We start from the raw sequence: 27,964 nt of genomic DNA on the forward strand, positions 1-27,964 counted from the left end.
AAAGGTTTATTTCCACAGGCCTTAGGAAATGGGTAGAAGTCACAGGGCAATCTCTCCTCCCACCGAAAAAAAAAAAAAAAAAAGTTGCATATTTTGGTGTGTCCTAGAAGGGAAAACTGATATTAGCAATGCTGTGTAAGATTCTTACATAAATTGAGACCTAAAACCAACCTGCAGTGGAGGTTTTAGTCCTCTGCTCAGGGATCTGGACAGGAGCCCTAAGCTATTGAGCATGACACGCAAAAGGAGGCAGCAAAGGTGGATGACAGGCACCTAGCAGGGGAGGAGGAGGAGGGCCCCATTCCTTGGAATGGCATGATGTTTTTCTTTTAAAGTTATCTCTGTAGGAAGGTGGTGAGCAGGGATCCCAGAGAAAGAAAGGGTACAAGACCCATAGCACTGCTACTGCAGCCAGGACTGGAGAACCTACTGTCTCATGATTGAGGCAGACCCAGGATGGAATGCAGAATAAAGGAATACTTAAAGGAAACAAAGTTTGCTTGGAATGCTAGATGGCCAAGCCTCAGCTGTTGGTCCAATGCAACCCTTGCCTCACTTGTCAACAGTGAAAAATTAGTTTGGTTAGGAAAACTATCAGGAATCATACCAGCTTCTGCTACCTCCATGCTCATTGTTAGGGAAAAAGAAAAAAAATTAACTAGTGTGCACATTCTGATCTGTTAACTCCTGGGACTGTTTTATTCCTCCCAAAGGACTGTGTGTTGGAAGAATAACCTCCAAAAGCTGAAAGCTAAATTGCACCAGTCCAGGTCTGCAGTTCCTTAAGAATGGACTGGTGGTATGGCTACACCGATATGGAGAAGCTGCACCTTCCTGCAGAGGATCAACTGACCTGCTATCCCACCCCAAATCTCAGCCTGAGGTATATTCAGTGAAGGCAGGTAGCTGGGCTTCTCAGAGCAGAGAAGCAGTTTAAGAGCAGAAAGGTAGAGGAAATCTAGAAAAGAACCGTCTTGATAACAGATTTATCCCATGGTGTGAAGGGAGAGGGCAAAGAACCCACTGGCACTTTGCTTATCCAGCAATTTCTGTCACTGTGGTGACCAACTTCTGCCCATTCCATAGGGTCTTGAACTGCTCAGGGACTGGGAACTCATTCTGCAAATAATAAAGAGATAATAGGTTGAAATCTAGGCTAAAGAACAAGCTGGAGCTAAATCTCACACTTTTTCCATTTCTTGCTTCCACTTAACCCAGACAGCAGGGTGGAGTGACACAAACTGAAGCCACCCAGCCATGCTGTGTTATACTGTTCAGTGATCTGTAATCTTCAGACACACTGTGTGAAACAAGAAGATGAATGCTTTAATAGTGCTAGCTTCATAGGGTGCTGGGACTCTTTTTCCTACCCTGAGTTCAAGAAAATAAAGGCAGAAACCACCTTCCTTTGGAGCTCTACTACATGGGACTACCTTGTTTCTGTGCACTTCTATTCTGGTTTGCATTGGTGTCCAATGTCCTTTAAATAGCTTAAGTCCCTTCTGCTTTTATCATTATACTACTAAAGAAATCAAGAAACTTACAAAGTCACCGCCTTCTGTAGGAATGAGGACATTCATCTCAGAAGATTTGGCACTGACTATCTCACAATCCAAAGAATTCTTGCTCAGGTAAGCATGGCAGCCATCTGTTTTGTTAATGGAAATGGTTGGCACTTTACCCATTACCTGCAGAGAAAAACAATAGAACTGAGTCCCAGAAGGCAGGGAAAGACAATAGTAAGGTGTAGGGAAAGTTTTCATTGTTTCGTGTGATTTAGCAACTACATGAAAAGCTCTCAGGTGCACAACAGATACTAGATACTGGGGGTGGATTGGGATGGATGCTGGAAAGAGCTCCCTTGAAGCGCCAACCCTCTTCTGCTACATCCAAAGCAGCTCAGCTTACAGACTTTGTAGAATCAGATTCCTACCAAGGCAATATCTATGAGTCCACTGTCTCTTTCAATTAATACCTCAGAGACCAAAAGAAGGAGCCAAGATATCAGGTTACCTGAACTTTGACATCCCTACTATTGATTATCTCCACAATGCCCACCACGTCATCAAATACCAGACCGAGTTTCTTACAGTTATCTAGGAGAAGAAAGGAAGCAGGTCAACAGTGTAACTTTAAAAGAAAGTTAACACATTTTTTTAGAATCTTTAGGATGAGGGTAGGCAAAATGGTTCTAGCCCACTCAGGCTATACCACAGAACGTGCCCAGGACAACTACAAAGACTCACCTACTGTAATAGAGTTAATTTTGCCCTTGATTTGCAATGTCGTGTTGACACACTTGTATATGTAAGCCACCTGTTTCAGTTCTGTGTCATCAATCACCAGGTTGGAAACATTCTCCTGATTTTCCTGTTAAAGAGATACTCCAGAATTCTTATCATAAAGCACACACCAACAACAATAAGAGGTTATCCCAAACTTTTGTTCTTCCACTATAAGTCAGAACCCTGCATTTATTTGGCTGAATTCTGTCCTCATTCCTCCTTCCCCTACTCCAGGTATTTTTAACTCACCACTCTCCACTTCTTGCCCTCCAGTTCAAGGAGAGGTGGCTCCTTTGTGGCTGGTTTGGAGGATGGAATGGTTTGGGGTTTAGGTGCAGAAAATGGTTTGGGACCGCTTCGTACTGGGCCACTCTGAGCCTTCAGGGCAGGGTTCTTGTGAGTCTTCATATCATCAGATACGTGTTTCAGGGCTGTAAGAACAACAGCTACCTTGTTCCTGTTCTTCCTACAAGAGCTTTGGGCTGAGCCAATTATCAATTTTTGCCATTGGAAGTTAAAACTGATTATTAGTAGAAAATTTAAAGCAAAAACTGGAGACTTTGGGATGTTTTCTTGTAAGCAGTTTTGGAGAAGTACTTTTATAATTTCTCTTCTCTCCCTAGGTTAAATTACATGGCTTCATTTAAAAAAAAAAAAAAAAAAAAAAGCACAGGGCTGAGGTTGTGACTCAAAGTTAGAGCACCTAGCATGCATGAGGCACTGGATTTGATCCTCAGCACCACATAAAAATAAAGATATTATGTCCACCTATAACTAAAAAAATAAATATTTTTTTTTAAAATGTGTGTATGTATATAGTTTTAAATTAGCAATACAGGGCAGGAAACATGATAGTAAAGAAAATTTGGTAAAAGGAAAAAAAACCAAAAAACAAAACCCTCACCTCTAACTAACCTTCTTCCCCCAATACCAATGCCAATCATTGTGGAAAATATCCAGTATTTTTTTCTAGTCATATTGTTGTTGTTTTGTTTGTATGTGGTGCTGAGGATCGAACCTGGGCCGCACGCATGCCAGGCGAGCATGCTACCGCTTGAGCCACATCCCCAGCCCCAATCTAGTCATATTGTTTTTATTTGGCCAAAACCGTATACACTATTAACAAAATTGGTCCAACCAATTAATGCTTAATAAAACTTCTGTTAACCTATGGTTCTAAAATATATCTATGTAGATATATATACTTTTTTAGTTGTAAATAGACAAAATACCTTTAACTTATCTTTATGCTGTGTTGAGGATTGAACCCAGTGCCTCACACATGCCAGGCAAGCGCTCTACCACTGAGCCACAACCGCAGGCCTTATATATTTATATAGCTAGATATATTAATACATCTCTCTCTCTCTCTCTCTCTCTCTCTCTCTCTCTCTCTCTCTCTATATATATATATATATATATATATATATATATATTTTTTTTTTTTTTAAAGAAAAAGATTCCATAATCTCCTTTAGTAGACTGACCCACACCTTACTCCTAAACATGGCCCAATCTATACTGACCCTAGAACCAATACTGGATGATGTTTTTAATTCTACCACAGTCAATGGTTATAGTTTATTCTGGGAGAGGGGAGCCATTTTGTGGAGGGGCTTGTAGTTGGTGGGGAGGACAATCAGATCCAACTTCTTCTTCTGGGCTGGGTCTACTGAGCCTCAGAGTGGCTGAAAGTGGTTATAGTTTACATATCCCCCCCCTTTTTTTTTTTTAGAATTTTTTAATATTTATTTTTTTTTTAGTTATTGGCGGACACAACATCTTTGTATGTGGTGCTGAGAATCGAACCCGGGCCGCACGCATGCCAGGCGAGCGCGCTACCGCTTGAGCCACATCTCCAGCCCTATTTTTCCCCTTTAAACATTACAAGTCTTTAGGTAGAAGAAAATATAATGGTTACATAATACCCCATGAATAGGATATAGCATAGTTAACTAGCCTTTTCCCTCACTGTTGGATATTTTTATTGTCACACCATTTTTAGTTACTATTATAATACAAAACTTTTTTAAAATATTTGAGTCAATTCCCAGAAAAGGGCTGTACAATTAAGACTTCCATCAGCTGTGTATAAGGCTTTCATATTTTATAACATTAGGTCTAGTCCTATGCAAACTTCCCATGTGGCTAATAAGCATCCTCTGAGAAAGTTAGCTCCTGATATAGTGAAATCCCAGAGGGATCATGTGGTACTATGGAGAAAGTTCTGGTGAAAACTGCCAGTACTGTATGGTTGGCACAAGAAGCTATTCTACATATGCTGTTTAATATTTAGTCACTTTCTCATGGGGCAGAGGGCTTCCCCCAACTGATATCACCTAATTTCAATTTCTACCTATGCCATGTTTGCTTTCCCTGTGGGCAACTTGAAGGAAAGTGACACCCAAAAAAAGTCCTTCCGCATGCAGACTAGCTATAGTGTCTGGTTGGTGAGGTCTAGTCCAATTTGCTGTACCAACTGTTCTTGCCAAAGTACTCACCATGTGTGATCCTCTCCCCCTGATTAATCTGTGCAAACAGTGCTGAGCGGGAAGCAGAGTCATCAGAGCCTGAACTGGTAGGGACTGGGGGTGGAGGTGGGCCTGGTGGGGGAGGAGGAGGACCAGATCCAACAGAAGGTCCAGATGGCAATCCACTCAGTTCTTTTGCCACAGGCCCCTGGAATATAAGTACAAGTTAATAGTCATCCTCTCTCTTCCACTCTGTACCATTCCCAGTAGGGACTCAAATGTGTCCAGTGTATCTGGGCTCTTTTCTATAGCCCTGAGGCAACAATTAACACCCCTACCCCCACCACATTTGGCTTTATTCCTTCTCAACCTTTCCCAAGGATCCCACTCTCAGCTCTTATTTCTCAGCCTTCACATTTTTTACCTTTGACCTCACCTGACTCCCAACAAAACCCATATTTCTAAAAGTCTACTTGACATCTTCCTTAGTATGGTACCAGTACCTCAGATTCAACACATTTAAGACTGATTTCATCATCTCTTGCCTCCTCCCTTATCTGTACATCATTCCCTGGTCCCTATTTCAGTGAAAAGACATCCAAGCTTGACTATTTGATCTTCTTTGGGGCTTCCAACTCCCTTGACCTCATTAAATTAATCTTGAAGCTATCTTCTGCAAATGCTTTTCTAATAGCCCCTGGCATCATGACCACTTCCATGGTCTGAGAATGAGCCCATACCCCTCACTCCTATTAAAGTAATACAGATTTTTCACAAGTTTATCTGATTCTATCCATAATTATTGATTTTCACATTATATTCCATTATATACTGATTTTTCACAAACACCACGGCTGGTTTTTCACTGTGAAAAAGTTATGGTTTCTCCTGTGATTTCTTTTGCAAATTTTTCTGTCTGTCTCAATCTTGCTTTTCTCTACTGTAAGGGCATCAAATATTCTTTTAGCTAGTGGCCTCTTCTAGATCTTTCTGCAGCTCATCTAAAGTCAGAGCCATAGACAGGCTGGGTCATGCTCAAGGGTTCATGCTGAACCTGTACACTGGAGACAGGAAACCCCATGCCAAGTGCAACCACCACAAGAATCCTAGTATCTATAGGTGCCTTGAGGGCTGGGACAGTGTGACTCATTCATCTGCCTCCTCCCGTCTAGCACCAATTGCTCTCCGTGACCTGTTTATTAAAACTGAACAGGGGGGTAGAGCATTTGCCTAGCATGTGTGAGGCACTGGGTTTGATTCTCAACACTGCATAGAAACAAACAAAATAAAAAGGTGTTGTGCCTGTCTATGACTAAAACACACACACACACACACACACACACACAAAAAAAAAAACCCACAACCCAGAACTCAATATTTCTTCTTTCTGACACTTGTTTTTCTTGGTACTAGGGATTGCTGAACCCAGGGGCCTCTTACCACTGAGCTACTTCCAATAGTCACTGACTCACCCCCTCAACAAACTTTTTTAATGTTGCAAGACAGGGTTGAACTGCTGAGGCTGACCTCCAACTTATGATCCTTCTGCCTCAGCCTCCTGAATTCCTAGGATTAAAGACTGACTGAAACTTGCTTTCTTTACTTTCTTCTCTTTTTCCCTTTCCTTTCTACTCTCCACCAAAGAAAAACTAGCATTCCTTCTCAGGCCTTCTGGTTCTACGGTCCTGGAGAAATAGAGAAGGAAGGAAGACTCACTGACCGTTTTGCTCCAGGCCAGTCCAGTGGTATGGAACTCCTTGATATAAGCCTGTAGCTCTGTCCATATACTCAAGTATGCTTTGACCCAGTCCACATGTTTCTTATCCCTAAAAGAATTAAAAAGAAATTGTGATAGGCAGTAAGTGATTCCAAAACCTCTCCTGCTTATAAGTCATATCTTCGCCTGTGGTGTTTCTTAGGCTCTGGTCAATGGTAGCTTTTCATCAACACTGGGCTTTTTAAAATATTTATTTTTGTGGTGTACTCCAGAGTAAACTCAAGGGCACTCTACCACTGAGCTACATCCCCAGAGTTTCTTTATTCTGAGATAGGGTCTCGCTAAGTTGCCAAAGCTAGTTTTGAACTTGTGATCCTCCTGCCTCAGCCTCCCAAGTAGCAGGAATTACAGGTATGTGCCACTGTGCCCAGCCACTAAGCTTTTTTACTTTTATTTTTATTTTTTAAAGAAAAAAGAAGGGCTGGGGATGTGGCTCAAGCGGTAGCGCGCTCGCCTGGCATGCGTGCGGCCCGGGTTCGATCCTCAGCACCACATACCAACAAAGATGTTGTGTCTGCCGAGAACTAAAAAATAATAAATATTAAAAAATTCTCTCTCTCTCCTCTTTCACTCTCTCATAAAAAAAAAAAAAAAAAAAAAAAAAAAAAAAGAAAGAAAAAAGAAGAGGGGCTGGGGTTGTGGCTCAATAGTAGAGCGTTCACCTAGCACGTGCGAGGCCCTCGATTCAATCCTCACCACCAAATAAAAATAAATAAGATAAAGGTATTGTGTCCAACTACAACTAAAAAATAATTTTTTTAAAAAAGAGAAAAAATCCTAGCCAATTATCCTAATTAGACCAAACTCAGTAGGACAGGGACACTGGATTAGATCTCCTTCCCTCTCTTATAGCAGCAATATTTCTCAAAACTTCCTTAAAAGCAAAATTGTTTTTTCAAAGTAGGTCTTAGCCAGAACCTAACATGTAAAACACAAAAGCAAGTATTTTGTGCATGAAGCCATGGCAGAATCAAGATTTCTGAGGCATCACTATGGAACTCAAAGACTCGAAGAAACTCACATGTCTCATGAGACAGTGTCTTGTGTTAATATGTTCCATCCCCTCATAAACAAACAAACAAATGAACAAACTTTCCTTTAGGAGAAAATAATCAGCACTGAATTATAAAAATAGAACTGCACTGTTTCAGGTCCTCTCTATTCCTACCTATGAGCTATAAGACTTTAAGGTAACTTAGCCCAAGACCTACTTTCCTCAACTGCAAAATAATGAGGTAAATACAAATCACTGTGATGTTCATTCCAGGTTGCTAGAGAGATCAAAGATGTGCCTGGTTTTCTGCAACACGTTTCATACAAATGAAGGCTTATTTCTTGCACAGAACAGTTATTCAACAAATGTTGGTTGACCAGTGATGGTCAGAGGTGTTTAAATTTTTTTTTTTAATTTATTTTTTAGTTTTCAGCGGACACAACATCTTTGTTTGTATGTGGTGCTGAGGATCGAACCCGGGCTGCACGCATGCCAAGTGAGCGCGCTACCGCTTGAGCCACATCTCCAGGCCCGGTCAGAGGTATTTAGAAAGCTATGTAACTAAGTAATTGCTGCTTACAGTCACTCCAGTTCAAAATTAGCAATCGAGAAGCCAGTGAGGACAGGTCTGCCTGTGTGTTAAGACATAAAATAACCTTCCTAGCTTCATGCCTGCATTGGCAAGGCAGCCTTACTCTCTCATTTTATGTGACTGCATTAATAGTCATGGTATTTTCTAGCTAAGTCCTACTGAACCCCTTGCCATGGCACCAGTGAGAAATCTGTGATAGAGGAACAAAATCTTGTATAAACAGGCAAATCAAAGGACATTAGTCCACATTACCTACAGCAAAACTTCCTAAGCTGGAAGGGTAAGAATCAGAAAACTAAAAGGGTCTCTACCAACTATGGAGGAAAAAAAAGAGATGTGAAAGCAGAAACACTTCCTGCTTGCAAATGTACTTTCAATGAACCAGTATTTAGCAAGCTTTTTAGAAAGTAGCCCTGGAGCTGGGGCTGTGGCTCAGTGGTAGAATGCTTGCCTAATATGCGTGAGGCACTGGGTTCGATCCTCAGCACCACATAAAAATGAAATAAAGATATTGTGTACCACCTACAACAAAAAAATAAAAATATTAAAAAAAAAAAGTAGTCCTGAAAATAGAGAACTGATACAGAAGCCACGGATAGCCTTAATTAACCAAAGTGCTATTCCAGGAAGTAACCAGCTGGATTTATCCTCTACCCCTTCAGGAAAAGCCAGACTTACACATCTTTATATTCCTTAAGGACTCGGTTTGTATAAAACATGGCAGCATCATTCATTTCTTTCACATAAGGACCAGGTTTGGGAGCCTAGAGAGAAAGAAGCAGTCAGTTACTTAGCTTTTCCAATCTTATCTTCTTCCCTCTTTGAGTGTATCCCTTTCATCTCCTGAAACTAATGCTGCTCACCATAGCCACCCAACCCAAGGCTTGGATGCTTTCACTGACAGCAGACAGGTGATTGAACAACTTGCTGCCTCTGTTCTTCTCCCGAAAAGTTATCACTTCTTGGATCTGCTCTGAGATGGGTGCCAACAGGTCAGAGAGCTTATTCTAGGAAAAGAGACAGGAAAAGGTTTAGATTAGAATCTTTCCTCAAAAGCTGTATATGTTGGTCAACTCTGATCCTGAAAGCAAGAATTCTTTATGGAATACAATGAGCACATAAATAAATATTCATCCTATCCTGATTTACATGACTAAAATATTCCTCATCATCTCACCTCTGCATAAAGTTCCAACTCCTCAGGATGGGTTGTGTGGTTTTTCATGCTTAGTACCCATACTCCAGTTATACTACAAACCCCCATCATTTCAGTTACTTGTCTCTTTTCTGTCCTACTAACAGGATATATTAGTTTATGTCTGCATCTTGTGATGATGTTTTCTTTTTCCATCTATCCAAATATTTCTCCAACTCCAGCCACACCAGCCTCCTATAACATTTACAGTTAGCAAAGCTAATTTTGGCACTTCACCATACACCAGTACAATGGACCCATGTGAGCATGTTTTTCTTTCTCATTAATTCTTCAAAGGCCAGGGGTTTTGTCTTAGTTCTCCTTTGTCATCATTATAGCCCTCAATGCATTGTTAACCATATAGCAGCTGTTGAATAGAGATGTAATAAATCAAATGTAATTAGGGGACTTGACATTTGAGCAGACAGATCAGCAAAACAGATGGATCTTAAGTTTCAGTGTTTATCCTTCCTTCAAAGCTTCGTTTCCAAATACCTCAAATCTTAGGTCTTTATATGAATACTGTCTAACCAGGAGTCTGCAAACATTTTCTCTGAAAAAACCAGACAATAAACACTGGTTCCAAAAAACCCTTCATTTACAAAAAATAGGTGGTGGACTAGATTTGACCTGCAGGCTGTGGTTTGCCAGCCCCTTCTACAGCAAAGAAAATGTAACAGTGTCTCAGCTGCTTGACTTATGATCAAGTGTGGGTTTAGAGAATATATTTAGATAAATAGCCATTCAGGGCAGATTAAAGACTAAACTCTAATATATTCAAATTATCTTACATTATTTTTACACTATGTAATGACCCATGCCAAGGTCAAGGCTTTTAATAATACAACAGTAGCAGGAAGACTGCTGGATTACCCTCCTATGCCTAGAATACTAAAAATCTTCCATTCTGAGAAACATCTCAGCTTTTTCTAATTCAATTTTTCACATCCTGCAGCATAAAATTTTGAGTTGGGGTAAAATTAAAGGGAAATTATCCCCAATCAGTGAGTAATAAGGGGAGAAGCAGTACTTCAGATGTTTTCAGATTCCATAGAAGCTTTACTAAATCCTACCCATGATGAAGGAGAACTCTCTCTATAATAATAAGCTGTATATTCAGAGAAGTGGCTAAGTCCCATGGGTAAATAAATCCTAAGCAAAATGACAGGGAGGAAAAAAGCCAGTACAGACCAATAAATACTCAATGGCACATTCCCATGATGGCACTTTTAAGTCTAATTCTAACCCTGGGACATTGTGTGAATGTCTGGTAGGTCTTACCATGCTGTGATAACTTAGCAGAAATCTCTCAATTTGACCTAAACATAAAACCGAAACTAAACCAGCTAGTCATCAACTTACACCAGCTGGCTGCTGACACTGAGAAGCTGTAACCAGGAGAGCTCGCTCCAACTTTAAACCAGTGTGGACCATCTCTGCCTGCAGGAGAGAAGCAAAATCAGCTCTATCGATGACACATTACAACTGGAAAGATCCTGATAAGAATAACCTGAAACCTCTACTTCCATGAGGTCTGGTAGCACCCAGGGCCTTCATATTGTTTTCCTCATGTATTCCAGATTCAAGAGACTGATATCAGAATCACATTTACTACTGTTCCTGCTAAAACAAATCAGGGATATGTAGCCAGATTTAGGAATGAAGATAATCAGGGCTAGCTTTAGATGAAGACAAGTAAGCCACTTCACATACGTTGTTTCTGACATGCACTGAAAAATCCCTCCTCACATCACCAAAATTAATAAAAACAAAAATCACTTTCCTCAAAAACTGGAGGTAGGAGTAAAGGCAAAGGCCCAAATGTATGCCTAAAATTTTTAAGGTATTTACTCTTTCAGGTTAAGTTATTGCTCAAATGCTAGATCATGTATACAATTAATGAAATTAACTCAGTGAGACATAACCAGTTTTTTTTTTTTAAGTTATAGACAGACATAATATCTTTATTTAAATTTATTTTTATGTGGTGCTAAGGGTCAAACCCAGTACCTCACACATGCTAGGCAAGCACTCTACCACTGAGCTACAACCCGAGCCCATAACCAGCATTTTATTAAAAGTGAAAACGAATAAAGTAAGAGAGCAGCAAACTAAATTGAAATTATTTCCAAAACAGTGAAAAAATTAAAAAGTGCAATATAACTATTATAAGCACTACTTTGTCAAAACTTTGTAAATACGTGTGTGTGTGTGTGTGTGTGTGTGTGTGTGTGTATGCCTTTATTTTATTTATTTATATGCAGTGCTGAGAATTGAACCAGTACCTCACATATGCTGGGCAAGTACTCTACCATGAGCTTACAACCCCAGCCCAAAAACTTTTTATCTCAGTTACAAATATGTTATTTCTTACTAAGGGGTCATAGTCAAAAGAATTTAAGAAACTTAAGGTTACTAAGCACTATTAAAATATAAAAGTACTACTAAAAGAAGATAATCTATTTTTTTCTGAATTTGCATTTTTCAAAGATAAAAAGTGATGCACATTTTAAAATTCTTTCAAATGTTATGGAACTATATAAAGAAAAAAGGCAAGCTCCCACACACCTGTGTAAGTCCGAGTTCCAGTCCTACTCCCTAGAGCTAAGACCACTGTCAACAGCTGGTATATGAGTGGCTCAGGGTTTAAGTGAGGAAGAGTCTAAAAATGGGTCATTCAGTGCATTAGTAGGAAAGTTCTGGGTTCTAAAGAGAGGCAGGATGTATATGAAGAGTGGAGTATGTGATGGTAGTGGTGATAATGTAGGAAACAGAAAGGAGGTGGGTAAATAGGCAACCATCATTACTTATTTCATATTCTTGCAATGGGCCAAGTGTGAAAATAACCCACATTAGCATAACTAATACCTAGCAAACACAGTTTTGTGAAGGCTAAGTCATGATAATGACTCCTTGGAATAAGCCATCCTAGGCCTGGTTACATAACATGTTGGGATCAGGCTGGTAGCATATTCTTCATCACAAAAATGAACAGAGTCTGATTTTATACAACAAGCAAGCTTTCTATATAAAGAAACCCACACAGAATATGTAATAAAGGCAGCATACCTAGAAAAATGAAGAATCATTTCTGTGCCTGGAATGAACTCCTTGGTGCAGGTACAGAAAAAGGAGTCAGGAGCCTCTCAAAAGGGTTCTTAAACCAAGGATAAGTGGGATGTTAAGAAAACCACCAGCCTTTAAAAGGAAAGGGCACAACATCCTTACATGTTTCTGTACGTCTCCTCCAATCTCTTTACTGATCTTCAAGTACTCTGCCACAGGACTGGCAAGCAGTGAGTCAAATGCTTGCACGTATGGAACTGCTCCTGGTAAAGACAAACACACCAGGAAGAATCATTCACAATCCAAAGGATGTGCACTTTAAAGCGCACTTCCCTGTGAAAATGGGGGAGAAGGGACAAGGTAGTATAGTACACAGAATACTGGAAAGGGAGTCAGAAAACCCAGGTTCCAGTTCTAATATCACCACTAACTGGTTGTATGATCTCTTTTCTCTCTGAGCTTAATTTTCTTTATCTATAAAATGAAAATAAACAAAATGATCCTTCAAGATTCCTTTTAGCTCTAATATTCTATTTTCAATTAGGCTTGTGCAAAATGGTTGATCTGACAATCATTTGGAGAAGAAATTTTAATATCACTTGTCATTTGACTTAAACTGGAGTCATCTGCTAAAAAAGAACTGGAAATATCACACAAGCAGGAAGTTCTTGTGTTAAAATAACTTAACCACAGGCCTCCCTGCACAAGTCACTTCCTCCCTATCTGTTCATAGCAGTAAGAATTAGAAGAAACAAACTACCTAGAATAAGTGTTTTGGGAGGTCAGCTCTAAAGAAAATTCACTATGACAGAAAAATTAAGGCCAAGACACTACTCAAGGCATTCTGTTGGGCTGCAGACTTCTTACCTTTTGAAGGACTGTCTCCATATCCTAGATGCATGTCAGTGGTATGGGATACTGCCTCCAGGCGGCCCACTGCCCTCTCCAATCTTTCTACCAGATTTTGCATGTCAGCCATAATGTACCACCTGCTGAAACAAATATCATTTGTTACTTTAATATTACATAGCACCCACAGGAGGTGACGATAATATTAAGATGGAAAAGTTGTCTAGCAAATTTGCAAAATTATATAAACTTCATTAAACAAGAGAACTACTTAGAAAAAGGTATTTACTAAATAAAGCAAATCATACTTATTCACATACTTATTGACTATTATAACACTAACAAGCATTTGCATAGATATTTATAATTTACAAATATGGTCATTATCTCAGTTACTTAAGACTCCCAACAATATTGAGGAATGGAAGGATGATTACTACACTCCTAAAAATAGAAAACTAAATTTTAGTGACATTAAAGGACTTGCAAAATAAAGGACTTGTCTATAGTCACACAGCTAGTAATTGGAGAAGTCAGTAGTCAACTCAAGTCTGGCTCGAGTTCAGTGTAGTTCCCCTATAACTCTCAAACCCACATAACATCCTACTACCTGCATGCAAAATGTCCCAAACCAAGATGAATGGAATATTTGCCCTACCCTCAATTACTTGTGATCTATGGGGGAGATTTAACATATACACTAACAACTATAAAGCAAATAGAAAAAAAAATGCTTAACGCGATGAACTGAAAATAAAGTGCCACGGGGTTTCAGGGAAGGAAGAGGGTTTCAGTTGGAAAGATCAGATAAGGATATCATGGAGAAACTGTCATTTGAGCCAGGTTTCAAATGAGGATGGGAAGGATCTGGATATGATAAAGAAGACTGAACACATTCAAAAAAGCTTGTTATATATTTTTCACAAGTACTAACTTACCTGAACTGCCTCATTTGATGTCTAAAATCCTAAAGTAAGCAAACTCCAAAATACAAAGAACTTTATCTAACTTGTTCCTTATTATACTCTACCATCTAGATCACCACCTGACAGGTAGTAGGTGTTCATGCAGTTAGCTGGGCATGGTGGCATATGCCTGTAATCTCAACCACTGGGGAAACTAAGGCAAGAGGATTACAAATTCAAGGTCAGCCTGGGTAATTTAGTAAAACCCTGTCTCAAAATAAAATAAAAAGGGCTGGGGATGTAGCTCAGTGGTAGAATGACTCTAAGATGTGTGAGGTCTTGGATTCAGTCCAGTACCATAAAAAATAATAAAAATTAAAAAGTTAATGAATCTAACATATAGTGTTCAAAAATGCTAAGACAAGGGTTCTTAAAGTTGTCCACACTATATACCTAAGTGTAAATAAAATGTCACCAATATACATTTACATAAAGAACTACAATCCTTGAGTGATCTTATAAAAATCAGTCAGTAAAATTTCAATTAAAGGGGCTAGAGTTGTAGCTCAGTGGTAGAGTGCTTGCTCCTCATATATGAGACCCTGGGATCGAGCCTCAGCACCACATAAAAAAACAAATACACAAAAACAAAGATATTTTTAAAAATTTTCAATTAAAGCCTTGACTTTGGAAGATCCTTCATTAATTAATTTAGGTAATTAAACTTGAAAGACTTTAACTCCTTTAGAAGATGCCTAAAATGACCACAGCAATTATGATTCACCCCAAAATGATGACATGCCAGAATATCTCAACACACTGTCCTCACTGTGAAAAAGATCAGCAGCTCACAAGACAATATAATCCCTGTCCATTCTTTTCTGTGTATAGGCCCTGGTCTCTCTGTGTCTAGTCACTTGCCAGAGAATCCTGTCTGAAAGACTCCCAAAGGCTAGTACATGCCTGTAATACCAACTACTTGGGAGGCTAAGGAAAGTTCATCACCAACTTCAAGGCCAAGCTGAGCAACTTAGACCATATCTCAAAATAAAAAATGAAAAGGGCTCAGTGATACAGAGTCCCTGTTCAATCCCCAATACCACAATAAAGAGAGAAAGGATACCAAAGGAAAAAAATGACAAGGAGAACCAAATCAGTCTCCATTCCCTGGCCTGGAGAAAAAGCAGAAACTTCCAGATCTATACTCTATTCACATATAGAAAAACTAGAAGCAGCCAATATACTCTCCCTTATGTTACACTATTGACCAATATCCAAAGTGGGTATTGGCCAAGGACAAACTGAGACATAATCCACACTTTATAAACCTAGAGGAGCTGGGTGTGGTGAGATGCCTGTAAGCCCAGCAGCTCAGAAGCCTGAGGCAGGAGGATCACAAGTTCCAAGCCAGCCTCAGCAATTACCAAGGCCTTAAGAAACTTAGTGAGATCCTGCCTCATAAATAAATAATAAATAAATAAATAAATAAGTGCTGGGGAATAGATATTACCCAGTTATGTTATAAAACATATTCTTCATATACAATGGACACTACAAGTTGAGACTAGTGTTAACATGAAGACAGGAGTACAAGATGTGTAGGTTTGTACAAGTTGCCAGGGTTGTGACCAACGACCAATCTCAAAAGCTTAATAATACACCTCCAGGGGATTTTGGTTCCCTTTTTTTAATATTTAACTTGTACATACAGGCTATATTTCTGCTGAGTTAAGAAGCATGAAAAAGAGACAATACAGCTACCACTTATAGCTAATCTCATTCTACCATTAATCGAACACAGAGGAAAGTACTTGTTTTTTTGTTTTTGGTGGGGGAAGGGTGAGATTTGATATGTTATGGGAAAGAATGTCCTGAATTAAAGGGACCAAAACACACACCTTTTCTCTCTCTCTAAAAACATTCACACTCTTTAGGTGGTCATGTGCACTCCTTGTAGTCTTCAGCTACTATTGTTGAAGTCTAACTAAGACACCTAGCTTATTTGCCAATGGTACCACCGCAACCACCTATAGATATAGATGCCTGGAGCAGCATATCCATCTTGGGCCATTCTTCTGCGATTCAGAATCTTGTATCCAGCACATCTTTACACAGATGTTCCAAAGGCAACTCAAACTGAAATATCCAAAACATAACCCTAAAATTGCTCTCCTACCCCTGACTCTCACACACAGTCTCTACAATCTAACATTATCAGCAATTACTTGAATAACCAAGATGGTAACTGGGGAAGTAAGAGAGAAACAGTGTACAAGAATTGTCCTTTTTTTGTTGTGGGGGTGTGGGTGGGGTGTTACTGGGAAGTGAACCCAGGAGTGTTTTATCACTGTGCTATATCCCAGACTTTTTTTTTTTTGGAGACCCTTTCCCCCTAAATTGCTAAAGGGTCTCACCAAGTTGCCCAGGCTGGCCTCGAACCTGTAATCTTCCTGCATTAGCATAACAAATTGCTGGGATTACAGGCATACACCACTATGTATGGACAAAAGCAGTCTTTAGAGAAGGCAGATAGGAAAAAAAGAAGTAGTAGTCAGATAGATTGGGGTTTGAATTTAACTCACCTCGCTCTGAACTGTTAATTGAACTTCCTGAGCTTCAGTTTCCTTATTTACATAATGGGGACAACAATCCACAAAATACAGAGAGTTATAGAGAGAATAGTCCTCGAAAATAGTAAAAATTCCATAAATGTTAACTAAATTGTCTTCTTCCTTATTCCCCACAGCTAATCAATCATCAAAATCCATAGGCTTGGGGGCCAGGGTTGTGGCTTGATGGTAGAGTGCTTGCCTAGCATGCATGAGGGGCTGGGTTCAATCCCCGCCACCAATAAAAATAGAAAAAAAACAAATAAAATACAGGTATTGTGTCCATCTACAAAAAAAAAAAAGGATCTATTTTGCATATCTAACTAATAGAGGTACCTTGCTCCATTCTAATTTAAAAAAAAAAAAAGTTGTCACCAAGACTTTGTACAGATTATTGCAGTAACTTCCTAGCTAGTCTCCCCTAATTCTAATAATATACCTTTTCTTCATCCATTCTCCATATTATAGCCAGAATGATCCATCTCACATGCAAATGTAAATAAAGATATTCTTTAATATCATTCAAAACTCCCCACAGATTTCAGGGTGAAGTTCAAACAAGGGTTTCCATAATCTAGTCCTGTTTTATCTCCTTTTACTCCATAGTTTTATCTCATTATACCTTTCTTCAGCACAAACACAGCAATTCAGGACCTACTTGCATTTTCTAAAGTCGTGCTCTCTCTCTCTTCTGAGTTTTTATGCTATCCTATCTTGCTTTCCCTCTGCAATCTACCCTTTCTCTGGAACTTTTGTTGTCCTTTAAGTCTAAGGTAAGGTATCACCTCCCTATAAAGCACTTCCAGCATGTGCTTCTATGACATTGTGCACTTTTCTCTAACAGAGAACATTTAAAATAATTTAACAGTAAGCAATTAGCTTCCCCAGGGTAGGGACCAGATTTTGCCTTTGTAATTCCAGAACTATAAATGTAGTAGGCATTAAAAATATAACAGATCAATAGGAGTTTTTGGTAGATGTAGAGATGAATGAATTAAGGCCCATATCCACTCTCCCCTCAATACAAGTCTGGTTATCTCTTCTTCCTGTCAAGTCTGCGAAGTGTTTCCCCTTACACTCCCTCTTCTTATTTTGTAATTATTTTTGTCTACCTGCCCTTTGGGGTGGGGAGCAGTCCTATAGATAGAACCTGGGCCTTATACAGGCTAAGAAAGCAATCTACCACTGAGCCAAACTCCCAACCCCACCTACCTGCTTTTGCAGAACCCTATAAACACTTCCATCTTTCAAATAAATGATGTTTTCTAAGGCACAAATCACACTGATATAGAGGTCTTCAAACTAAGTACCATAAGAAAAATAACGCTATTTATTAGAATATTAATTAGAAACTGATCCCACAGAGTTGTGCTCTACATCATCAATCTGTGGTTTCTTGAGACTTAAAAAGCTTACTAGAGGGGCTGAGGTTGTGGCTTGGTGGTAGAGCATTTGCCTAGCATATGTGAGGCACTGGATTCGATCCTTAGCACCACATTAAGAAAAAAAAAAAAAAAAAAAAAAGGAACTATTGTCCATCTACAACTAAAAATATTTAAAAAAAAAAAAAGCTTACCCGAGAGCAAATAACCAATAAGCAGAGAACCTAGGCCTTGTGCACAAATATTCGGAAGGGTCTGAGGCTCTGTCATTCTATAATGGCTTTTAAAGGACTTATGTGATTCATCAGAGCATCCATCCCCTACTGTTTCTTGGGAACATCACTGTGGGTTCAAGACCTCTTTATAGTGTCATTAGTTAGTTACATTATTAGCAACTTTAAATTTCTCTGCTTTCAATTTTCTCCATGGAGGCCAATATTTTTTTCAATCACTTTCAGGATAGATGACATATTTGGAAAGCAGATATTTAAAATAAGACTTCTCCCAAAGGATAATTGTCAGAACAGAAAACCAGTTCTGCCTAACTTTGTTGCTTGCCATTTATTTCTAAATGGTAATAGCCAAGAACTATAAGTAAACATACACAAGTTAAAGTAAAACTAGAATTTAGGAAATGAAGATCTGAATCTCAACCAGCCACATATTAATTGTGAAACTTGGGGACAGTCGTTTCATAGATTATAATCCTCACCTAGCACAGAGTTTTGTGGGGGAAAAAAAATTCAAAGAACTTGCTTTCCTAGCTGAGAATAATCACCTTGGAAGTCTTAAAATGAAACTCAAATGTAAAATGTTAGCACTGCATACTGTGTACTACAATACAAGTTCCAGAAAGATAGGAACTTATCCATTCTCCTGCCAGTTCCACCCTATCTCCCAGCACCTAGAACAACCAAGTACGTACAAGATGCTCATAAAATCAAAGTGTGTTGTGATTGCTGCAGAAGAAACAGTCCCTACAGTTCAGATGCTTCCATTTTTGAGAAGGCCAACAAAATGGAATGCCAATAAGATGCCGAATGCTATATTTTTAAAAGTTCTGTTAGAGATTATCTAACTTCAGATAGATAAGGGAAAGTAAAATATCAGAATACTGAAGATTTTTCTTTGCAGAATGTTGTTGCTATGGTCTGAATTACATGGTATAAATGAATATATGCTCTCAGCGTTCTGAAGAAATGAATGAAGACTGGAGGTGGTTAAGTTTTAGAAGGGAAGTGGGGTGTCTTAATAAAAAGGCAAGAGGAAAAAAGGGAAAAATTCTGCTGCTAACATTTGCCTAGTATGTGTTAATAAGCCCTGGGTTCAATCTCCAATACAAAAAGAAACAAAAAAAATAAAGACATTTCAGTGAAAATCAAAGTAAAAAGACTAAGCAAACCAGATACAGAAAATAAGAGAAGCATGTACAGAAAGATTAGTCTGTCAAGATCATGGAGTATCATCGGAAATAAGAATAAATATGCAAGCTGGATCAAATTGTGGAAAACACTAAAACACAGGTAGTATTTAGATCTAATGTTGTGATAAATATGACATTATCTTTTGAGTGAAGGGCTATTGATAAAAACTAAGTATTTACAAGTACACTGAGTTGGCACTGTGGTACCTGCCAGTAATCTCCATGACTTGGGAGACGGAGGCAGGAAGATTTCATGTTTCAGCCCAGCTAGACAACTAAGCAAAATCTATCTCAAAAGAAAAAAGAAAAAAAAGGACTGGGGATATAGCTCAGTGGTAAAGTACCCTTGGGTTTAATACCAAGGACTTAAAACAAATCAACCAGCAAATAAGCACTATTTGATACACAAAATGGAATTTGGAGAGAAGAGAAAATGTTAGGGCCTGGAAATTTAGGCTAAAAGCTATTATTCATCTAGCTATAAAATAAGAAGGCTACTAGAAAACATTTGGTTCTAACCAGATACTGAAACTAAATGAAAAGAATTAACCCACGAATAATTACCTTTAGGCAAATAAGGAACCAGCACCTGAATTAAATGTATGTGGACTATGAAAAGAGTAAAATAATTTCCCTGCCTTCAGGGGAGTCTAGCAGAAGAGAAAAGGCTTCCTTCAATTGAATTACCATTTCTCAGGATTAGCAGCATTTCTAGAAATCATAAAAGCACCATCTGATGGTAGAACAGTCCTTTCAAAATTCTAAGCAATTAGTTTGGCAACCTCTGATCAAACACCTTCAGTGATGGAGAACCTGAAACTTCTGAGACAGCCCATTCTATTAAGCAACTCAAAAGTATCAAAAAATTCTTCCTTATATGGATGCAAATCTGCCTCCCTGCAACTTCCACCCACTGATCTTGGTCGGCCCTTGGAGGTCACACAAAACAAATGTGAATTAAACAGAGAACAAGTCTTAAACTGTGTGGTGCTGACTGAAAACACAGTGGCATTCAGAGAAGGGAGGTAAAGATGACCCCCGAGTTGTACATATGGGGGGTCTTAAGAGAATGATGACATTATAGGCAGAAACCGTTCTAGCATTTTCTATTAAAGAAAAGAAGATGGGGTCAGTTTGGGATATGCTGAGTTTGAAGTGAAAAGGAAGTTTCTAAGTGAACATGTCCAGTATTTAGAAATAAAGCCTGGAAAAGGATCAAGCCTGGAGATGATGTTTGCAAATCACTGACAAAGAAATGTCATGAGATCATGAGAATGAATAGCACACAGAATAAAAAGAAACTGAGCTTGATTCTCCAGCAATTTCTTTGGTGCTTTGAAACCAAGACAAAACAGAAATGGCCAGAGATTCTTATCAAAGTTGCTTCTCTTTCATCATTCTAACAATTCAATATAATTCCTTCTGGCTATTCCAGAAGTGGAACCAGGCTTCTCCTGTAGTTCTGTCACACCTCAACAGGTGATTAAGCCAGCAGTAAGAATTTCTATCTTGGTAGGTAACTACTATGTTAAAATATTTCCTATTTTGCCCCATAGATGTTCTTCTAAGTTATCACTCAAATAAAATTAAAAAGCAACCATACAAGTCAGCCTATATACACACTATGGTAGCCCAACTGATCTGCTTCAAAATTTGTAATCCTGTTCCTGAGACTTTATGCTAAGAAAATAAATCCTACCTGAGACTTTATCTTTTTTTCCCCCTTAGGGCTGAGGACCGAACCCAGGGCCTTGTGCGTGCTAGGCAAGCGCTCCGCCACTGAGCTAAATCCCCAACCCCCTGAGACTTTATCTTAAGTAAACCATAATGAGGAAAAGTGATGGGCAGGAAGATGTTCACTGCAATGTTAGACATCTAACTATAGTTATATGTATCTTAGACTTCTAATTATGAGGAAATAGTTAAATGCACAGTGGAAAAAAAAATGTGATGAGACCATAAAATTTACAGTATTTGTCACATTAGGGTGATGGGGTCTTCAAAAATTTCCCCCTTTGTTTTCCAAATTTTAACAGAGAAACGTAACTTTTATATAACAACAAAAAAAAATTTCTATGTGGATATCTCTTCTAAGCTACCACTAAACTATATATTAGTTAGTTCTACTCCTAACAATATAGAAATTCTTACCACTAGGCTCCAATATATCACCAAGTAAAACATAAACATGCTAATAGGAGATACTTTCTGGCTGGTTTAACCCAGAAACCAAAGGACACCACTTTGCTCCAGTAAAGATGTCATCTAAATCTAACCCAAATCACGAGCCACTGTTCTTCCCTAAGCATTTGGTTTCGCTGATGAAACCAATGACATTTAGAGCCTGAGTTACTGCCACCTGAGGTTTAGATTAAAAGAAAAAGAAAGGCCTATCTTCTAGGGAGGGAAGGAATCCAACCCAGTATCAGTGTTTGTCTCCTGTTCCCTCCTTACACACAGTCCTCTATCTGAAACTTCAGGAGTAAGCAAAATGAGTAACAGTGTACAAGCTTAAGTCAGACTTAGAAACTAGCTGTTTCTATGGTTTAGGGCAAACCTACCTTCATGTGGTCATTGGCTCTATTCTCCCTTACATTCAAAGAATATTTTAAGACTATCTGCATTGAGTACTCATCAGGCCCTTTCATCTTGTACATATTTTCCATTGTAGAACAACTGCATTGGCTGATTTCATCCTGAATTATTTTACTAAAACAGCATTTCATAGGGCTGGGATTGTGGCTCAGGAGTAAAGCCTAGCACGTGCGATGCCCTGGGTTCGATACTCAGCACCATATAAAAATAAATAAATAAAGGTATTGTGTCCAACAACTTCTAAAAAAAAATAAATAAATGTTAAAAAACAAACACAGCATTTTCTACTCCCACATGTAAATATACAGTTAAGGATATTTATCCTCAGCCATGATTCAACAACAACTAAAAATATGAAAAGACCTATAATTGTTAAGTCAATAATGAACAATACACGAGTTTTTAAATGATCTATGAAGGAAACAACAACAAAAGCAAACAAATCCCTACCCCCAAACCAAAACCTCAAACAAAATTAGCAAGTCCATTCCTTGTATTACCAGACTTGTGCGCCAAACTTTTCCATTTCAACTATTTTCCAGCCAAATGGAAAAGTCTGGCACAAATGTGTGGTAATACAAGGCAAAGGGAGCTGCAAATGTAGCTGAAGAATATTTTTAGAGCAGTAGTTGTTTTTATTAGGTTTACATGATAGTATATCAAGAATAGTTTCATTGTGAAGACTATAACTGCATTAACAATACGACAATAATTTCATCGATCAAAAGAGGTGAACACCAACTCTATAAATCATAGGCAACTTAAATAAACATAATCCCTGCCCAATGAAACTAAGCAGGTTAAACAAAGGCAATATGAACATGAACAAAACGGAAATTTATATATCCACAATACAGAGGAAAGGGAAATCTGATGACTTGCACTAACACAAAGCTTACTTCTAGTGCAAATCAGTGGCATTTCTCTATTAAGACAAGATCACACCCAAAATGGGGGGAAGGGGCCAAGTTCTTTGAGGACCACCCAGGAATTCCTTGAAGGCCCAATAATTTCTGGATGCCTCAATGAAAACAAATAACTGATTCATTCTAGAGTACTGAGTGTTTAATCTGTACATTGTGCTAAGTACAGCCATGGAGCCTGTCCTCAGAGAATTTAGCTGGGGAGATAAGACATTGCACAATTATTGCCAGGTCAGTAGTAAACTACTTGCTAATGCAGTAGTTCTCAAATAGGGGTAATTCTGTCCTCCAGGAGGTATTTGGCAAGGTCTGAAGACATTTTTGGTTGCTGCAACTGAGGAAGTGCTACAAGCATTCAACGGGCAGAGGTGAGGGCTGCTGCTAAACATCCTACAATGCACACGACAACACCACAACAAAGAGTTATCCTGCCCAATATATCAACTATGCCTAGACTGAGAAACCCTGTTCTGATATAAAGGAACTGCCAATGAGAAGTGCAAACGACTCAAATAAAAAGCCAATCTAAATTAGAAAGTCAATCTGAAATCCCAGCTACTCAGGAAGCTGAGACAGCAGGATCTCAAGTTTGAGGCCAACCTGGGCAATAAAGCAAGACCCTGTTTTAAAATTAAAAAAACCAAAAGGTCTGTTTTATAGCTCAGTAGTAGAGCTAGTAGAGCTGTTTGTGCCACCCAATAAAAATTTAGATAAGGATCAGGGTAGAACTGAGGATATAGTGCAGTGGTAAAGCTCTTCCCTGACATACAAAAGAAGCTAGGTTTGATGCCCAGTACCCCCCCCCCACACACACAAAACCTGATTGTGGAGAACTTTTAAGTAAGATAAAGGAGTTTAAACATGACTTTTTGAGAACACAAAGCTATCAAAAATAATATTTAAATTATTCTAAAGAACTGATAAGAGATTAATTATAGTAGAGAAATTAAAAGATTAGGTATGAAAGCCAGGTCAGTAGTAAACAAAGAAAATGATGATGACATTTCAAAAGAATAATCACTAGGACTGGGTAAGACACAGGTTAAGGATACTTAAATTTCAAACCAGAGGGTTCAACTTCCAATAACACTTTACATTTGGTTGTTCTAAACAAAATGAATCTCGGAAAACCAAAAGGAGGTAGTCACTTTTTATTGATTTTTTTTTTTTTAATTTTGTTTTTGGAGTTGAAGTCTTGTTAGTCTTGCCCAGGCTGGTCTTAAACTCGTGGGCTCAAGCGATCCTCCTGCCTCAGCCTTCAGAGTAGCTGGGACCTCAGGCATGTGCCCCCATTCCTGGTTCAGGAAGTCACTTTTTAAGGGCTCAGATTCTAGTTAAAAACATAATTATAACTAAACAAATGAATGACCAAGAAAAGGGTAAGAAGAAAAGATCAACCCTCAGGCTGGAAACAAAACATTTTACAAACTTAATAGCTAACCTACTCTAAACAAAAATATACTTACAATACCCCACTTCCGATTTGCCTGGCAGGCTGTACTTCATAAGGTACGTTCATTGCTATCATTTTATTTCAACCCCTCCGAGATGTCAATTACGCCCATATGATGAAGGTGGGAAATGCCCAAAGAAATTTCTTTTATGTTGGACTATGGCTGTCCAATTACAGAATAATCCAAGCAAATTAGCTGTCAATTACAGAATAAATCCAAACAAGGAGCTAGGTGAGGTGATACACACCTGTAATCCCAGTGGCTAGGGAGGCTGAGGCAGGAGGATGAAGAGTTCAAAGCCAGCCTCAGCAATTTAATGAGGCCCTAAACAACTTAGTGAGACCCTGTCTCTAAATAAAATCTAAAAACAGGCTGGGGATGTGGCTTAGTGGTTAAGTACCCCGGGTTCAATCCCCAGTACAAAAAAAAAAAAAAAGAGAGAGAGAGAGAGAGAGAGAGAGGGGGGGGGGAAAAAAAAGAAATCCAAACAAGGCATCAAAACCCTCACAACCTGGCAGATGAACCCCACCCCACCTCCCCAGTTTCTGCCAAACTCCAGGCCCCAGTATTACTGAATAAAATAGGCTCTTTCCTGCTTCACACCTTTGCTCTTGCTGTTTGCTCTAGCTGGGACACCTTATTGGACATCTTTGCCTAGATATGCCACAAACACCTCCAACGGAGCAAGTCCAAAATTCATTTTTTATGTGCCACTTCCCTAATTTACCACTCTCCCAATGTACCTCTTATATCCCCTATTTGAATACTACTCAGCTTTTTAGGCCAGAAAACCAGGCAATTATCCAGACTGTTCCTAGTTCTTCATTACCATAATCAGCCTCCAATCCCTGGTTTTCATTTTCTTAACATTTCTCAAATATGATCCCTCTTGTCCATTTCCACTTCCCCTCTTAGTTCAGGCCATGACTACAGCAACAGCTTCCCAACACTTCTACTTCTCCAGTGTCTGGTTCCTTTCCACTCAAGAGAGTGTATTTTCTAAAACAAATCTGATCACACCTTTTTCCCACATAAAGCCCATCAAAGCAGGGGCTGGGGTTGTGGTTCAGTGGTAGAGCACTTGTCTAGCATGTGCAAGGCACTGGGTTTGATTCTCTGCACCACATATAAATAAGTAAATAAAGGTCCATGAACAACTAATAAAAATATTTTTTAAAAAATCATCAAAGCATTCCCATAACTTCTGGTGCAAAATCCAAATTCCTCAGCATGAAGTCCTCCATAGTTGACTCCATCACATATTACTTCCTCCACTTCTCCAAGCATTTATGGAATTCCAGTCACTCTGAATTAGTCTTTCACAAGTCCAGGTCTCCATGTTCTTGCACATGCAGTTCTCTTTACCTGGAAATACCTTTCCCAGATCACTATATGGTTAAAAAAAAAAAAATCTTATTTATCCTCCCATTCCTACCTGGAAGCCTGGAAATCTGGTTTAGGTATTTCTCCTCTATGTTCTCATAGCCTTGTATTCATTACAGTACATACAGTAAGCTATCTTTGATTTACTTGCCTGTTTCCTCCTGTTCTGTAAACTTCATGAGAACAAGTATATTCTTAGCCACAAGGGCTAAATGCCTCATTTAATATGTACTTCACACATTTAAAAGTCCAATAATAGATTGGTAAATAATGAAAGTGCTGAGCTACCCCTAGATTTTCATTTAGAGATCCTTACAAAGAGCTCAAATTTACATAGTTCTGAAAATAACATCTGTATAAAATGTCCTCATCTCTTCATTATTCTATTCATCCTGCAAATTTTCCCCCTTGTTACATAATTCCATAGCACCCTGTTATTCCTAACACTCAACACATTTATACTTATTTCTGAAAGGTTTTTGCAAACACTGTTAGTCCATGAAGGCAGGGCCTAGCTTGTTTTGTTTCAAAGCAGCATTCACTGAATCCGGGAGAAGGCTGGTACAGAATAAAGATAATGTTATGCACTGAGTTTAATCCTGGGAGGTGAGCAGAGACCACTTAAAAATAAGCAAAATGAGACATAAAGAAGTTAAATAAAGCCAACCTTAATATCTACTCCGGAGACTGAGGCAGGCGGATCAAAAATTCCAGGCCACCCTGGGCTACTTGGCGGAGATCCTGTCTCAAAATGAAAAATAGAAAAGGTTGGAGATTTAACTCAGTGAGCGAGGGAGCGAGGGCAGTTAAATAAGGCATCTGTAACTATAGATTTTCAGTAATGGGGCCACACCAACACCTGATTTTAGTTCCAAAAGTACGCAACCCCGCCAATAAAGTTAGCTTGGCTTTTCGGAGTTAAGAGCAGCAATCTCGGAGTAAAGAGATGCTATCTGAATGCAAAGGCAGGACTTGCCTCTTTTAAAAACTTCCCACGTATCTCAAACAGCTAAATGTATTTAAAAAAAAAAAAAAAGTTCCACGCATCAGGTGGCCTTTAACCAACAGCTGCCCGGACCGGAAGACTACTCCAAGTTAAGAGGCATATCAAGGTAATGAACGTCGGAAGGATCTGGTACTGGTTATCTATGAAAACAAAGTAATAATTCCGATTCTCTTCCTCACTCTATACATGATCGTAGACCAACTGCTTCCCGTTTTCGGGGATCAATTTACCCATCCGTGAGATGGGAGCGAGTCGGGGGAAAGGGAAGACTCTAAGGTCTCGGAGGTTCCTTTCAGTTAGGGCACGTTAGGAATGAGATCTCCGCTGAGGTTGACCTACAGCGCTGTGAAATCGAATGGAGGGGCCTCACCAGGACCGCCCGGCGGTCACCCCGGCCCCACCTCAAGAGACCGCACCCAGGAGTCCGAGTCAGCCTGAGGGCCTCACCCCAGCCCTTCAGCAGGGATCGGCCACTAACAATACCAGGAACCGGTGGGCCCCGGAAAGAACCCCAGTCCCTACCCAGCCGCGTACCCTCACCTTAAGAGTTCTGCCTCACCTCGGGACTCCGCTCAGCCGCTCTCCACTTCCGGCAAGAACCGCCCAGCAATCTTCGCGCGCCCCACTTCCGGGCCCTCACTGGGCGCGGCACTCCCACCGGAAATGAACCTCAGATTGAACCGCTAGGCTGGACCCGCACTGGAGAGGAAGTCGGCTGCCCGGCTCGTGACTCCGCCCCCATTCACCACGCTTGGGAAAGCGAATCAGGGCTAGCGCAGAGGGCACTTGGTAAAGAGCCCCGCCCGGAGGCGGGAGCGAGCCGGGGAGGGCGTGTTCGTGGGTCCGGCCAAGCTCCTCTGTCCACCGCTCCGATCAGGAGTCGCCCCGGACCAATGAAGGGCCGAAATCACAGGCTGAAGCCCCTCCTCCAGAAGAGAGAACAGATGAGTGGCCGATTCTCCTGTCAGTTTGGTGTCAATGGCAAAGTCCGGACCGTTTCACTGCGTTACGGAAGGGGTCTCGGAAGGACTAGAGAAACGGAGGCAGAGTATCCG

At 39.6% G+C, this 27,964-nt stretch overlaps 1 protein-coding gene across 9 annotated transcripts; it reads right to left on the reverse strand.

Annotated features, from left to right (window-relative positions):
- Window positions 1-36: 36 nt before the first annotated feature.
- Window positions 37-27,600, reverse strand: CAP1 (cyclase associated actin cytoskeleton regulatory protein 1). Of its 9 annotated transcripts, none has more exons than XM_081305374.1 (14): window positions 27,450-27,600; window positions 26,571-26,644; window positions 13,248-13,372; window positions 12,543-12,643; window positions 10,677-10,754; window positions 8,983-9,126; window positions 8,798-8,883; window positions 6,477-6,582; window positions 4,787-4,964; window positions 2,535-2,716; window positions 2,247-2,370; window positions 2,014-2,096; window positions 1,545-1,688; window positions 37-1,119 (listed from the first exon to the last, which is right to left on the reverse strand). In XM_081305374.1, exons 3-14 carry the CDS (start codon window positions 13,357-13,359, stop codon window positions 1,036-1,038), a joined length of 1,422 nt encoding a protein of 473 aa, XP_081161500.1. In that variant the 5' UTR covers window positions 13,360-13,372; window positions 26,571-26,644; window positions 27,450-27,600; the 3' UTR covers window positions 37-1,035. The 9 variants fall into 9 exon arrangements, with proteins under 9 accessions (XP_081161500.1, XP_081161497.1, XP_081161501.1 ...); XM_081305371.1 differs by having other exon boundaries at window positions 13,248-13,369; window positions 27,450-27,599; XM_081305375.1 differs by having other exon boundaries at window positions 27,469-27,597.
- Window positions 27,601-27,964: the final 364 nt, after the last annotated feature.

Source organism: Spermophilus citellus, assembly GCF_964194105.1.
Source record: "Spermophilus citellus genome assembly, chromosome: 9".
In the NCBI taxonomy this organism is placed as follows: Eukaryota; Metazoa; Chordata; class Mammalia; order Rodentia; family Sciuridae; genus Spermophilus; species Spermophilus citellus.

Excerpts from the sequence above, each read along its gene's own strand:
- CAP1 (XM_081305374.1), bottom strand. The coding sequence starts at position 13,359 with ATGGCTGACATGCAAAATCTGGTAGAAAGATTGGAGAGGGCAGTGGGC. Across the intron at positions 12,644-13,247 it reads TGGAGACAGTCCTTCAAAAG|GAGCAGTTCCATACGTGCAA; the intron begins GTAAGAAGTCTG and ends TGTCTTTACCAG. Across the intron at positions 6,583-8,797 it reads CTTAAGGAATATAAAGATGT|GGATAAGAAACATGTGGACT; the intron begins GTAAGTCTGGCT and ends TAATTCTTTTAG.